Below are 16,893 nucleotides of genomic sequence, written 5' to 3'. Positions count from 1 at the left end.
AAAGCACCACACACAATGCTAAAACCAGTCATAAACTTGCTCCGCACAGAACCACATTAAATCGGGCGTCCGCTATGGCTGACTGACTCTGTTGGTCAGCAGGTCATGTGACGCCCATGCTACTGCGCATCCAGTCCTCACCCACCAAGTTACATGACGCCCGCTCTAACACCTTTACACGCAACTTTGATACGTTGGTTCATGTTTCAGTTCACTTCCATTTCAGAACCATTGTTTCTCCCTATCCTTTGTGGACTGTGTACTCGCTTCCAGATTGTACAGCAGATGGTGCTATGTACCACATTCTGTTTTGTATAGTTTATGTAAAAATTTCTTCCTCCTTTTTGCTTGTTGTAAAATCTTGATAAAAAAAAATCCTGCTACAGTACATTCTTTGTTCTCAGCATGTGTTTGTAATTAATCATTTTACTCATTTTTGTTTCTTATTGTCATAGTCATTTTTATAAAAAATATTTTATTTCTTGTGTATCTTTTATACAACCTGTTTTTATATTGTGTACAAATACATCTATAGGAAGTGGAGCACGTTACACCATGTTTACCTGGCATTGTAACTAGTTGCCAAATGTTCAGTCTAATTTCTGTTCTCTTAACAATTTTTTTTTGTTTCCATGAAGGACTTAATATTTTCTGCTGTTGGACTTGAGCCCCTTAGCGCATCATATATGTTTACAATTTTAACGCCATGTAATTTATGTAAGTACCAGTTTTGTTCCATGTTCTCCTTGTCATTGTGGTCAAGTATCAAGTATTTTAGAAATTTATTTCGTAATATGTTTAAATATGTAGGGGATTCCCACCTGAAAAAGGTACCATCAGTGGTATCAAAACCTGGTTAAGGTTATTACTCAAACTTATGCAACTGGTTGGCTGTATACTTTATATATTGAAAACTTATTTACGGTTGCTGATGTCAGCCATGTTTAAAATTGTGGGTATTAATGAACTCGTATAAGAAAAATTTGTTGTTTCCTGAGAGTTGCTGTGAATGAAATAAGAATACGTGGAGCAAAGTTTTAGGGATTTACTTCTGTTATTGATGAAGTCTTCCATGAGTTTGAGAGTTTTTTTAAAGATTTTTAATGTATAGTGTTGGAGAGAATTTTCACTAATAATTCAATGAAAGTTAGTTTTCGTATTCATAGAAGTTATCGTCAGTAGGAAGTGTGCAATTCACAGAAGATCCATTCATGGTATCCATAACAAAAAGAAATGGTGCAATTTTTGAAGTTATTCAGGTACCCATAACTTGTAAACTTCTCTTAAAATGAAATCTTTTTTTGGGTCAACATGTAATTTGGTAGTAGATTTTCTTCTACACAGTTAATTAAATGTGCTCAGCGTAAGAGACAGATAACGGGATAAAAATCAAAGTTTTAGTAGTTTATGTCACATAATGTTCGCGCTAAGAGTGTTAGAGAGTACGTAGGTTTCACTAGTAGCTATCGCCACTGACTGCCAGTCATCCCTGCAATTGGTTGAGTGTCTGTGGCATGGCTGTAACATCACTGGCGCATTAGAGTTGGAACAGGAAGCACTCATTGGAGGGGACTGCATTACCAAGCCTGCTATATTTCCATCTTATTTTAACTAAATGACGTCCACTCATTGTCTTAACAGGATGCTGATAACAGCTTGTCTGTTATTTCCAGCGTAAATAGTCTCCTAGCCTTCTTGGCAGATTGTTAACTTTGTCACTGTATCTTGATCACTAATCCCTGTGTGTCTACTGGCACTGTCAATAATGTCTGGCCCGTTCCTAGCTGCAAGATCTAATGCGTTTTCATTTCGTATGAGCTACTGAACTAGCTGCTAAAGATAGTTTTTGGAAAACATGTTTAGAACTACTTCAAAAGTTTGTCAATTCTTACCACCTGCTATGAATCCACAGATATCCTAGTTTCTGCTTGGTAGGTTAAAGTAAACTCCAACTAATATTGTACTACTGAGCATAAACTTTCTTCGAATGATTCTACAACTGCTACAGTAGAATTTGGTGGCCAGTAAAAATATTCAGTGATAAATTTGAGTTCACCTAGGCTACTTACTCGCTGTCAGACTCAATTTTGACCTCAGTAGACACAATACTTTAGTCGATTGCAGTAACACTCCCTTCCTGTGTTGTCCAATCAGGCTTTTCAATATGCATTCCATGCCTCATTAAATATTTTGGAGCTTTCTACTTTGGGTTTCATCCAGCTCTTGGCTCTGAGTATAATTTGAGAGTGACAGCTTTCCTGGAGGGTGTTGAATTCAGGAAATTCGTTACAAATGTGTTGGCAATCTACTGTTAAAAATTCAACATTCAAAGAGTCTGTATGTGATCTGATTTTGCTCTCTGTTTATTGACTGGTGAATGTTCATCACAGGATTTCAAACTATTGTGTACTCTGTAACCCAAGTAGCTGCTGGCTCTGTATGTTGCACACCTGATCTATTGAGAGATGTCCTAAGGTTCTCAACACCGTAACACAGGTTCAGAAATTTGCTGCCAAGACCATCACAGAATTGACAGTCTGTGGTCGAGACCCTCCACTTGGGTCTAAATCATAGGACCCTGATCAGTTTCTGGGTATGAAACTACAAATTCTGAGCTATGCTAGCACCCCATGAGTGAGGCCACTAGTCTTCACCACTTCAGCCAGTAGACCATATGAATTGAGGGTGGTCTCAGGACCCAAGCAACACGCACCATTGGTGTCAACATGAGCCACAAATTAAAGATGACTGCACTCTGCACCCTTGATATTCCCTGGCAGTCCTCTTCCAGTCTTGGCTGAGGTCACCCAGCAGACATACTGAGTGTACGTTAGACTTGCATCCAGCCCTGGATGCTATTTTCCTAAGGAGCTCCATAACTCACCTAACATTGGAGTTACTGATAACTAACAAACCGCCTCTCCCTGTGTGCCTGCTCAGACCTGCTGTAGAAATGGCCATTTGTCCACTTAGTGGGTGAATGGGCAAGGCCACATAGCCAGTTCACACACTGAGACTCCACCTCAAATGCTGCAAATACACTACAACCTGCCATTCACTCTGTGGTGATAGCGGCTGCCCCGCATCAAGTACATTGGAAGGTGCCTCAGCCGAGCCCGAAAGTGGAACGAGCAACATTTGAGGTGTCCCATTCAACTTGACACTTTCTCCGCCATCGCTACACCAAAAGTCTGCAGAGGGCTGACCATAATCAACAGCATCTTCCAACAGTTCAGACTATGGTGAGCTCCTCCTGTGCCTGCACACAGCATGCACATTTCCTATCCCTCTTACTGCTAAATTTCAAATAAAAACAATAGGTAACAAATTTATAAAAATGAACCTTGCTGTATTTAAGAAAAATACTTGCACTATCAAACTTAAGAACACGAACACAAGCTTCTACATCTACATCTACATCTGAATCTACACCTACATGACTACTCTGCAATGCACAGTTAAGTGGCTGGCAGAGGATTCCTCAAACCATCATTTTTCTCTATGTAGGTTGGCACCAACAAAATATTTTCCCATTTGAAGGAGAGAACATTGAGTTTGTCACAGACACTGGTTTACTGCGTGCTTTCAGACAAAACAAAGGATCTACTCTTCTGGCAGTTCACGAGTGGAAGATGGCACCTGACAAAGATATGCTAGCGCAAGTGGTTACCTTACAATATTCAGAACTACACGACTGTGGCAATGCAGGTGGCAGTAAGCTACACTACAAAAACTAAAAGCTGCAAACAATGGAAACAACAAATAAAAATGATGCCTGTTACCTTTAGACACAGACTTGCAGTACTCAGTTTCTTAAGATCAAGAACACACACTATTAGAAAACACTGAGACCATTTCACCGAATGCTGGCAGATGAGGAAACCAGTTACATTCATTGAACATCCTCAGGTAAGAGGTGCCTGGGCTCTAGTGGAGTGCATTGGTGCACATGCTGTTGACCCTGCTTTTATATCTTCCAGAGATGTTCAGTGAACATAACTGGCAGTGAAAATCAGGGATTGTCATCACTGCAACTGTGTTAGTATTTTATATATGTTTGGTGCTGGTGGCGGCGGCTATGGCTATGCCTAGATGCCATGGGACACTGCAGGCAGGTGTGGGACTTTACCCAGGGAAGTGGTGCAAAGTCCAGTGGTCAAGTACTTTAAATACCCACATTTCCTCCCCTTGCTGCCAACATACCGTTCATAAAATTTTCTTTCACCACCAGGATTCAAAACAGAAACGACTGTTTTGAGCATCATCGTAACTGTGTAATTTATCAAATTACTAGACCAATATTCAGTTTGTAAAAGTATGGCACATTTTGTTGTTACTTTCTTGTAATTCTGTAGCTATGTATAAAGATTCATTTTTCTAGCTTTAATAATAAGTAATTTCAGTATATATTTGAAAATAGTTACTTCAGTGCTCTGAAATTTTAAAGAGAATGACTTTAGAGTATTCTCTGTCTGATATTGAACTTAATTTTCTGATTTTTACTATTAAAATTGTTCACTGTTGTATAGTGTTGCTTAGTCTCAATCCTCATAGATGGGAATCATCCAGAATTGCACTTTAGGAATGTTATGGACTTACTGAGAAAACCTCATACTTAGTACATGGAATTCAAATAAGGCTATACATGTAACTAAAAAAGGACTATATCAAAGAATTAATGCAAATTAAACCTAGAAAATAATGTCCATCATCTGCACAAGAACTTTCCACCTTGGCCTTACATTGTCCACAATCTGCTCCTGCTGATAGTAGAGTGAGATTTTATATTAGGATAACAAAGTAGAGGCACAAAATACACGCATGTTAAAAAAAAGCAACTAGAACATCTTGATGAGATACGATGTTCATATTCACTGGACATGTACAGGTCATTCAAGATGCATCAGTGTTACTTTTGTGTGTGTGTGTGTGTGTGTGTGTGTGTGTGTGTGTGTGTGTGTGTGTGTGTGCGCGCGCGCGCGCTACGGATTGCTGTCTTGTCCACTAATTCTCATTCCAGATTGGGTTTTCCGCGAATGATTCCAGATCAATTCATTCCCTGGCCATTATCTGTAGTAAAGTCTTCTATAAACTCGATATTGTTACTATCATCATCATCATCATCATCATCATTATTATTATTATTATTATTATTATTCGTAAAATCAGTGTTCATTTTGTGCGGCTGGCTCAAGGAAAAATTCATTCATTTTAATCTGAGCTTAAAACAAAGATTATAATTGTAACATCCTATACAATTGTAATGCCTGAAACAATGAATGCATGACAAGATGGCACCAGTGAATTATATTTTATACACATTTTAGCCTACAATTATGTAGCAATCTCAAAAAGAATTCTAGTGTAGTAGGTGGAAGCTGTGGAATGTATAGCATATTCTGCAAATAGTAGGAAAGGCAAACTGTGTCTCAGTAGCTGCCATCCAGTTAACTCATTGTAAAACCATTGACATATTTGGTTAACTTCTCCTGTTTGGTTTCACAGCCATGTGGAATTTTTTAAAGGACATTATATATGCCATTGAATGTAGAAATGATTTATTTCACATTTGCAGTTATGGCCTTTGGGACATTCTCAAGTGATACTGCAAAAGCTAAAAGAATACAAAAATTAAGCACAGAGTCTGTATACAGAACTGCACAAATATGTCATATATACAGTAGCACATTACAAAAATGGCTAAAGTAACCATCACTTACCTTTTGCTTCAGCACTTTTGTTTTTAAAATCCTCTGACATGTATATGTGTCATTGTCAAAACTAAGACTTTTCACTGTAGAAATACAGCATCACCAAACAAGTGCAAAGTACTGTACATAGTGAAAGGACATAAATTATGTGAACTGTTACCAACATTAACATCTTTCACATATATCACTACAGATCAATATTTTAACACACTGTTTACATGTGAACTAAGGCTGTTGGCTTGAAGATTCATTCACCAATCACACTGTCAGTGCACTTGGCACAGGTAGTACATCCAGTGATAACAATTGTAAGCTTCATATCATAACATCTTCCTATACCTATTAATAGCGTACAGTTTATATGTAATGATGTAGTCATAAAGTACAGTATGATGTTGTTGCTGACTGCTGTGGCCGAGTGGTTCTAGGCGCTTCCATCCGGAACAGCGTGGCTGCTACAGTTGCAGGTTCAAATCCTGCCTCAGGCATGTGTGTGATGTCCTTAGGTTAGTTTGGTTTAAGTAGTTCCAAGTGTAGGGGACTGATGACCTCAGATGTTAAGTTCCATGGTGCTTAGAGCCATTTGAATGATGTTGTTGTGGTCTTCAGTAAAGACTAGTTTGATGCAGCTTTCCACGCTACTCTATCCTGTGCAAGCCTCTTCATCTCCGAGTAACCACTGCAACCTGCGTCCTTCTGAATCTGTGTACTGTATTCATCTTGTCCCATCTCTCTACATTTTTTACCCCCCACACTTCCCTACAGTACCAAATTGGTGATCCCTTGATGCCTCAGAATGTGTCCTACTACTGATCCCTTCTTCTAGTCAGGTTATGCCACAGATTTCTCTTCTCCCCAGTTCTGCTCAGTACCTCCTCATTAGTTACGTGCTCTACCCATCTAATCTTGAGCATTCTTCTGCAGCACCACATTTCAGAAGCTTCTGTTCATTTCTTGTCTAAACTATTTATCATCCATATTTCACTTCCATACAGTCCGCAGCTCGTGGTCGTGCGGTAGCGTTCTCGCTTCCCGCGCACAGGTTCTCGGGTTCGATTCCCGGCGGGGTCAGGGATTTTCTCTGCCTCGTGATGACTGGGTGTTGTGTGATGTCCTTAGGTTAGTTAGGTTTAAGTAGTTCTAAGTTCTAGGGGACTGATGACCATAGATGTTAAGTCCCGTAGTGCTCAGAGCCATTTTTTCACTTCCATACATGGCTACACTCCATACAAATACTTTCAGAAAGGACTTCCTGACGCTTAAATCTATACTCAGTGTTAACAAATTTCTCTTCTTCAGAAACCCTTTACTTGCCAATGCCAGCCTACATTTTATATCCTCACTATTTTGCCCATCATCAGTTATTTTGTTTCCCAAATAGCAAAACTCATCTACTACTTTAAATGTCTCTTTTCTTAATCTATTCCCTCAGCATCAGCAGATATAATTTGAGTACATTCCATTATCCTCATTTAGTATTTGTTGATGTTAATCCTATATCCTCTTTTCAAGACTCTGTCCATTCTGTTCAACTGCTCTTCCAAGTCCTTTGTTGTCTCTGACAGAAGTACAATGTATCAGCACACCTCAAAATATTTGTTTCTTCTCCCTGGACTGAGTCGCCCTGCTATGATTTTTCCTAATACTTTATGTACTATACAGAGCAGTGCAATTCCTCTATACGAGGTATGTCCACAAAGTAAGTTCCGTTTGGTTATATAAAACAAACATGTATGGATACAGAAAAAATACTCATTGTACAAAAATCTACAACTGTTAAACTACTTTTCTACATAGCTTCCGAAATTTTGTAGGCACTTGTCATAGCGTGGCACAAGTTTTTGTATGCCTTCTTCATAGAAGGTTGCCGCCTGTGTATTCAACCATGTGGTAACATGTTCTTTCAGCTCATCGTCATCGTCGAAGTGTTGACCACCATGGACAGATTTTAGGTGTAAGAAGAGATAAGTCTCTAGGAGCGAGGTCCGGGCTGTATGGGGGATGATCAAATGCATCCCAGTGAAATTCCCATAAGAGTTGTTCAGTCACATTCACTGTGTGAGGTCAGGCATTATTATGGAATAAAACACCACCTTTTGACAGTAATCCTCAGCACTTGTTCTGTATTGTGTGGCACAATTTCTTAATGGTCTTGCAGTAACCATGTGCATTGATTGTTTGGCCTCTTGGTAAGAAATCAATCAGCAAAATACCTTTTCTGTCCCAAAAAATGGTGCACATGACTTTTCTAGGTGTCAAGATTTGCTTAAGCTTAACCTTCGTTGGGGATGAAGTGTGCCTCCATTCCATTGATTGCCTTTTTGTTTCATGGATGTTGTACAATACCCAAGTTTCATCCCCCTTGACTATCCGAGAAAGAAAAGCATCGCCTTCTTCATTGTAGCATGTCAAAAACTGAAGTGCACTGCCAATCCATTGTTTTTTGTGTTGTTCAGTAAGAATTTTGGGTACTCAACATGAGCAAAGTTTTCAAAATTTCAGGTTTTCAGTAACAATTTCATGAATTAGGGATCGTGAGATTTGTGGAACTTCCATAGCAGGGGCACTATGTGTAAACCTACGGTTGTGCTTAATCTCCTCTTCAGTTGTGTGAACCAGTTCATCAGTAACCACAGACGGGTGTCCAATTAGTTTTTGATTGTGCGCTTCATCACGTCCTTCATTAGACAGTCTGACCCATCTTCTAACGATTGAATCACTCATAGCATTTTGTCCGTAAACTTAGCAGATTTGCCGATGAATTTCCTTTGGTTGAACTTTATTTGCATTTAGAAAACAAATCACAGATCTGATTTTACACGCAGCGGCATTTTCAATTACGACTGACATTATAAAGAAGCACTACAAAGCACACGTTGGCAGCAGCAATGTGAAAATGTTGTACATGTCTTCTCCTGTAGTCAGAGTAACTGCCACGCATGCTCAGAACTGCAATTTTAGCGCTGTCGCAGATATAAATAGAAATGGAACTTACTTTGTGGATGACCCTCATAATTCACAGTCAGCTTTGTCATGTTTTTTTTATGTAGAGGGTAGAATATTGCTGTATTCCACTATTCCAGCATATTTTCTTTCCACCATATTTCCACTATAGTCTCATGAAAAACCATTATTAGTTTTTCTCTACCTTATTTTATCATTTCTGCTGTAATATTGTCTTCTCCTGGAGCTTTACTGTTTTTAAGAGTCTTGATACTATCTTTAACTTCTTACATTGTTGGTTTCATGACAGCTTTGTGATACTCTTCTTTTCTGTTTACTTCCTGCTCCACCAGCATCTACTTCACCTACATTTTCAGATTCTCTATTCAGTAGTTCACTAAAATACTCCACCATCTGTCTAAAATCCGATCTTTTCCTCCAGTCAGATTTCCCTCCTTATCTTTACAGTAAACTGCTCTGGTTTGGAGTCCTTTCTTTATACCTTTCACCCCCATATAGAATTTCCTTATTTCCTGATCAGTCTTTCTCTCTTCTAATTTATCAATCCACCGTTTTTCAAATCCTCTCTTTTTCCTCCTACATTCTTTATTTGCTTCCTTTCTCTTCTCCTGGTATTCTTGTACAGTAATCCTTGTTCTCCTCTGCAGCATTCTTTTTCTTGTCTCATTCCTTTCTTCTGGCTTCCTCCTACAATCTTCATGAAACCAGACCTGGGTTCTCATTTGCTTCTTTGTGTCCAGTACAGTTTCAGCTGTCTCCTGTATTGTACCTTTGACTGTTTCCCATCTTTCTTGAGTACCCTCTCCTGCCCAATCTTCTGTTGCATTAAGTCTATTTGTCAAAATAGTTTTATACTGTTATTCTGTATTTTCATGATTTCTGAATGTGGCATTATCAAACCTTGGTCTGTCTGTAATTGGCAATCCTCTGTCTGTATTTGATTCTTACCAAATAGTGATCACTATCTCCATCTGCACCATGACAACTATTGACTTCTAATATATCTGAAGCATGTCGTCTATCTATTAGTACATGATCAGTCTAATTTTTTGTGATCCCATCTGGGGAGCACCATGTAACTTCCCTTGTATCCTTCCTTTGCATCCATTTGATTTTAATAATCATGTTATTGCCCATGGAAAAAGCAGTTAGTCTGATACTGTTGTCGTTAGAAGCTTCATGCACACTCTCCTTACCAGCTGCTTTACTTTCCTATATGCAATTTCTCTTCCTCCTTGAGCATTGAAGTCCCCCATAACCACCTTAACACCATGCTTTGCCACACTTGCTGTTTCCTGTCCCAGTTGCTCATAGAATATAGCTTTTTCCTCCAGCTCTGCACCTTCTGTTGGAGCATACTTATATACGAAGGATACACTGAAGAAGCGGGCTTTCATTTGTAATCATAGATTCTTACACCAACAGGCTTAAATTTCAGTATGGCAGCCTTCTGAGCATTATTAACCAGAAAACCTGTGCCTCCACAGCTGTAGAACAATGTTTGTGTCCCAGATGCTAATATTCCACTTTCTTTCCAATACTCGTGACTATTAAATTTTCATTTCCCTTAACTATCTGAATAATTTCTTTTATCTCCCCATACATTTCCTCAATCTCCTGATTTGCAGAGCTAGTTGGCATATAAACTCGTACTATTGTTGTGGGTGTGGACTTTGTGTCTACCTTGTCTACAATATGCATTCGTAGTAGCTATCTGTGTTTCTATTTTTTTAATTCAATATTAAATCTACTCCTGCATTGCCCCTATTTGATTCTGCATTTATAACCCTGTATTAACATCATCAGAAGTCCTGTTCCTCCTGCCACCGAACTTCACTAATTCCCACTATGTGTATCTTTAACCTATCCATTTCCCTTTTTAATTGCTTTAACCTACATGCCCAATTAAGGGATCTGACATTCCAGGCTACATTCCGTAGAACGCCAGTTTTGTTTCTCCTGATAAATATGACGTCCTGAGTAGTCTCTGCCTGGAGATCCGAATGGGGGACTATTTTACCTCTGGAATAGTTTACGCAAGAGGATGCCATCATTGTTGAACCATACACTAGAGCTACATGCCCTCGGGAAAAATTATGGCTTTTGTTTCCCTTTACTTTCAGCCATTAGTGGTACCAGCACAGTAAGGCCATTTTTGTTGATGTTACAAGACCAGATCAGTCAATCATCCAGACTGTTGTCACCAGCAACTACTGAAAAGGCTGCTGCCCCTCTTCAGGAACCACACATTTGCTTGCCTGACCTTTCAACAGATACCCCTCTGTTGTCATTGCACCTACAGTACAGATATCTTTATTGCTGAAGCATGCAAGCCTCCCCACCAATGACCAGGTCCATGGTTCATGGATAGAATAGGACAGGAAATTTTATTTATAACAGAGTAGCATAAAAATACATGTGTTACTTTTCTGAAGGTCTCATGCTGATTTGGGTACTCGTACAGAACATGGCAACAGTAATTTAATATATTTTTTTGTTTGTGTATACATTCCAGCTGATGAAAAAACATAGAATGCACAGAATGCTCACTGATAATACACCCAACAGTGAAGCACAACAAATTTGGATAATACATCGCAAGACACTGCCATGTAAATACAGGATATGTCTTTTTTAACAAGCGTTGATATGGGGAATGTAGTTTTGTAAAAATGTATGTACACACAACAGTAAATTCCAAAGTGCTTAAAATGCTATCGAGAAATGTGTAAAAATTAATTATACCATATTATGTTGCATTACTAAAATAGATTAGACAAGAAACACACTTTAGATAAAATGTACTGCAGAGATAAAATTAATTTACAGAAATAAAATGAATGGTAGTGTGCTTGATTCACCCTAATTGTGTATAAAAATTCCAATACATTAGAAAATGTCGGGAGCATTTACAAAACTTGTCACATGGTATTTATGAAGAGCTGGTAAAATACATCACATTAAATAAGAGATTCTAAAATTAAATTAAATAGAAATGAAAATAAAAGTGGGAGTGCATATGGTTCGTACCTGTTACCAAATAACAATGTCATAAGCGCTATACATATTATGAAATTTAGGTACATACATTTCTATACAAAATGTTTGTGCAGTAAACCCACATCATATGGGAAAGGTAATGTGTCCTTATGCCATGTTCCTTTCTATCATTTAAGCAGATAATGTATAAACTTTTACTCGGCTAATTTATAAATAAATTTACCAATCCTGTCCACTTTGTACCTTGTGACTATATGATCACATAGAAAGCTGTAAGTTGTCAACAGATGTAAAAAGATGTTATGATATGAAATTTCTAGTTGTTATTGCTGGAATGTACTACCCCTGATCAGCGCACAGATAGTCTGAATTGTGAATGAATTTTCATGCTAGTGGCCTTAGTTCACTTGTAAACAGTGTGTTAGAACATCGCTGAGCGATACAGGTGAAGGATATGAACTGGTAACAGTTCACATAATTAACATCATTTCACAATGTACAGAACTATGAGGTAGCATTCTAGCTTCCCGCGCACGGGGTACCTGGTTCGATTCCCAGCGGGGTCAGGGATTTTCTCTGCCTCGTGATGACTGGGTGTTGTGTGTTCTTCATCATCATTTCATGATCAATGACTTGCAAGCCTCCGAAGTGGCATCAACTAAAAAGGACTTACAATACGGCGGCCGAACTTCCCCAGATGGGGCCTCCTGGCCAACAATGCCATACGATCATTTCACTTCATTTTTTCATGTACAGTGAAAAATCTTATTTTTGATGGTGGATTTTAAAGTCCGACATGTGCTGAAGCAAAATGTAAGTGATCGATTACTTCCCCATTTTTGTAATGTGCTACTGTCTATATGACATGTTTGTGCAGTTCTGTATATACTTTCTGCATTTCATTTCCGTATTCTTTTAGCTTTTGCAGTACCACTTGAAAATAGACCAAAGGCCGCAATGGTAGTTGTGAAATAAATAATTCCTGCAGTCAACGGTGAATATGATATCCTTCAAACAATTGAAATATCTAATGCTCTTCCATCAAATCAACTTAATGTTATCAAAATACTCTTCACTCCAGACAGCAATTGAGAACTTTTCTTTCAGTGCAATATTGGTGATTTTTGTGTAGTTACATAAATTTATTAATTACTAATTTTATGATGTCAAGGATACACACGAATGCTGCTTTTCAATCACCTTTCAAATAGTTTCCTTCAGACTTAATACACATACCCCAACTTCGTTAAATAGTTTTTATATTTGTTCAAAGTTACATTGTGAATTGAATAGAGTAGTTTTTGTTTCATGTTTTACAAGGTCTGAAAAATAGTGTCTGTGAGGTTTCTTTCCATTGTAAGAAACAGAAGAAAATTGGAAATGATGTTCAGTGAGTAGGGTTGAATAAAATCTATTGTTATTCTGTTATTAGCTAAAACTAGAAATGGGAATAAGGGCCATTGAACTTGATCTTTACAAATTTGTGACTAGTCACAATGCTAGCAAAATTACTGACTGTGTGAAGCAGCACATATATTTCTTCACAGGTGCCAGATATCACTTGGTGGACTTATCCATAGTAGTTACTAGTGATGGTATGTAGCAGCATAAAGTACACTGCATGACAGAAAAAAGTGAAGCACCCACAAGGGAGGATAAAACAAAATGAAACTTCACAGGTTGAGAGTGTGTGTGATGTTATATCAGAGATTACAAAACTAAGTCAAATTTACAAAGGATTTGGCAGTTTGAGCCCACTTATCAGTACAACATTGCACCCCCTCTGACCTGGATGTGTCCACTCGTTTGGTAGGAAAGGGTATCATAAAAACGTTGGATCCTCTCCTCACATGAACTCGCCTACAAATGTTGTAATTGGTCATTGATATCATATATACTGGCAATGGGACAGAATTGACATCTGAACTGGCCCCTCACATGCTCCGTCTGGGACAGATGTGAAGGTCTTGCTGGCCACTAGGGTACCTCATGGGGACATGTGTGCCCTGTGTGGACAAACATTATCTAGGTGAAAAATTGTGCCACGATAATGTCATGTGAGAGTTAACACGAGCCCTGACCTGAAGTCATGCCTGATGGCACCCACACCATGATACCAGGAGTAACATTGATGTGCCTCTCCGAAACATTGGAAGAATTGGAGCTCTCACCAGATCACCACCATACTTGATGACGATAGACATCTGGTGTAGTGCAGAGTCACAATTCATCACTGAACACATTGTGATGCCATCCATCAGCAGCCCAAATCTCCTGGTCATAGCACCACTCCAGATGTAACCATTTGTGTTGTGATGTTAACGGCAGCCTGCGCACAAGACAGTAATTCCCTAGTTTGGTTGCTACTGATCTCTGAGCAGTGGCGCAGGGTGACACAGAACAATGCAGGGAACCCATTACTTGTTCTTAGATGGCAGGCACAGATACGAAGGCTGGCCTCCCTTGTGGTTGCCAGACATGGTTGACCGGAATCTTGACGATGAGTAAGGCTGCCCTCATGTTCCCATGCATTCCAACATAAGGCCTCTCACATGCGAATGCCTCAAAAACACAGACATTGCACAATTCAACCTGTCAGCCAGACACTGCCAATAATGCTGTCTCACACGAGTATGCGGCATCTCCATGTTGTTCAGTGATCACTCAGCATCTCACGCAGTTCACACCACTTGCATACTGTAATAGGCCTGTTAACAACACTACTGCACTCTGGTGGCTGTTCTACCTGTCACAGAAAATGGCAAATCTAATGTTTTACATACTAGCTGGTTCGCTCCCCCGCGCGCGTGTGTGTGTGTGTGTGTGTGTGTGTGTGTGTGTGTGTGTGTGTGTGTTTTGAGAGCGCCCCTTTTTTTTGGCGGGGGGGGGGGGGGGGGGGGGGGGGCGGGCGGGGCAGTCATGTCACCACTTGTAAAATCATTCTTGTGTCTTGTGGCTGATGGGTACCCCTCCACAGTGGGGCAAAAATTGAGCAGAGTTTTAGTTTTATAAAAGTTTAATATTCCCAAGATCACTCACTTAAAAATTCTGTGTTCACATTACTGTTTCCAAATTTTCATTGCCATCTTCGGACATGATTAATTCGTTAACAGCTTCATCAAGATATACAGGGTGAGGCATTTAAAACTGTTTTTAAAAAATCTTGAAAACTACAAATTGGATTGAAAACAAAGTTGTAATAAAAGTTGTTATCTCAAAGGGGGGACATCCAATGACACCAAACTCAAACCCGCTGCCACACTGCCAGGGGGCAGGAGGGATCATCTATGATATCTTAAATAGCAATCTCTATTTTTATTCTGGATTTTGATTCTCCAGAAAAAATATGTACCTTTTGTAGTTTTTGTGATACATGGCGTTGCAATGCACAAAATAGAAAAGGATTAAAAATCATTGAAAAATTATAAGATCTCAAGAAACAAATCAGATTAGAATCCCCTAAGGTTAGAAAGGCAATTTGAAATTCGCACGAGGTTCAGGAATTTTGCAAAAAAGTTTTCTCTGCATACTATGTGTACAACACAAATTCCATCTACATCACTTATCATTGCATCAAGAACTACATGAGGATAACTTTCAAAACCACTTGAACTTTTGCATTTGGGTACAACTGCCAGCACCCTATGATGATTGTATATTCTCTGGTGGACCAACTTCTACAAGTCATGGTTAATTGAATGGGCATAATATGCATTACTTGTCAGTGGGGAATCACCACTGGTTAAGGCAAATCAGGCATCATTTGTAAAAGAAATTACACCAGCAATGTTGATGAATTACTATATTAGGTTATGGATAATAAAGTTTTTTCAGTATACAGAACTGGTTTCTCATTGAAGATTTAAGAATAACAGCCTTTCTAACCTCTTGGGCCCCTAATCTGATGTATATTTCTTGAGATTATATCATTTTTCAAAGGTTTTTGACCCATTTTGATTTTTGTTGATTACAGTGCCATCTGTCACAATGTCAAAATGTTGAACATGTAAAATGTTGAACATGTAAGTTATGTTTTTTCCAAGAATCCAAATCTGAAACGGGGGGGATCTTATTTAAGATTTCAAAGGTTACACCCTCCCGCCTTCTGGGGATGGGACACAACGCAGCCAAGTTTGGTGTCGTTGGATGTCCCTCTTCGAGATGAACAACTTTTATGACAATGTGTAATTTTCCAAATATTTACAAAAACAATTTTAAATGCCACATCCTGTATAACAATTGCAGCTAAACATTCTGAACATCATGAAATCTTATGAGCTATGTCAATGAATACATCGTATCCTCACATATTTAAAAAAACTCAAGTCCACTTAACTGGAATTTTTACTTCTTTTGATGAAGCGATTAGTGAATGAATCACAACACAGGCTGGCAGCGAAATGCTGAAACCAGTCAAGTGAACACTGTAACTTTTAAGTGATCTTGGCTGTAACAAATTTTAGTAGGTTGCATACTTCATTTTGACAATAAGTCAACATTTTAAAAAAGTTTGTTTCATTCACGTTCTTACCCCAGCATTCTGTTTGATTTGTTAGACAATTAGTGATCTTCAAAGTAATTGTTGTTTATTGCTGACATCAGGTGACTAACATACATCTTTTAATTTCAGGAATTTGATCTGCTGTACTATACCCTGAGCAGTGCAAGGATATTCTTTCAGAAGGACAGTGTACCACTGGAACAAGATAGTGTTAAGTATGGGTCTCGGAGCGTTTTGTCAGGAAGTAGTTAACAGCTAATATAAATTAGCTGAGAATTACGACTGTCGTATATGTATTTTGTAAAGTATTGTGGGAGAAGAAATGTTCTTGTTATTGTATGAGAGAATTATGATTGTTTGAATTATTGGTGTATGTTTATATTTAACAGAAATTTTATGTATTGTTTACATTAAAGATGAAATAATGATTTGTGTAATTTTTCTTTTCACTTAAGAATCTGTATTCTAGTATAATACACTAATTACCAACTGAATTACACATCTAACTATAGTGATGTGAAGGTAAGACAAGTGGTGGGGTGATAGGCAATGACAAGGAGCAGTGTACCACATGACACAACAGCCAGTAGTGTCATTCTGCTGTTTCTGCACGTAGTACTCATTAGGGGTGCTCATAGAACATTTAGCATTGTTTATCACATTGGTTTATGTATAGCAAGTTTACTTAGCCACTGTAGCATTCATTGTGGGGGTCAT

At 38.6% G+C, this 16,893-nt stretch overlaps 1 protein-coding gene across 1 annotated transcript in view; it reads left to right on the top strand.

The window, feature by feature from the left end:
- LOC124555796 (WASH complex subunit 4) overlaps nucleotides 1–16,604 on the top strand; it is a 187,502-nt gene extending 170,898 nt beyond the window's left edge. The window contains exon 19 of the mRNA XM_047129858.1: nucleotides 16,306–16,604. Within this exon, the coding sequence (XP_046985814.1) occupies nucleotides 16,306–16,428 (123 nt within the window). The 3' untranslated portion in view covers nucleotides 16,429–16,604. The remainder of the gene's footprint in view (nucleotides 1–16,305) is intronic.
- The last annotated feature ends 289 nt before the right edge of the window (nucleotides 16,605–16,893 follow it).

This window comes from Schistocerca americana, chromosome X (genome assembly GCF_021461395.2).
Source record: "Schistocerca americana isolate TAMUIC-IGC-003095 chromosome X, iqSchAmer2.1, whole genome shotgun sequence".
NCBI lineage: Eukaryota > Metazoa > Arthropoda > Insecta > Orthoptera > Acrididae > Schistocerca > Schistocerca americana.
Note: the sequence above shows the minus strand (reverse complement) of the source record. Positions and strands in the feature narration are given on the sequence as shown.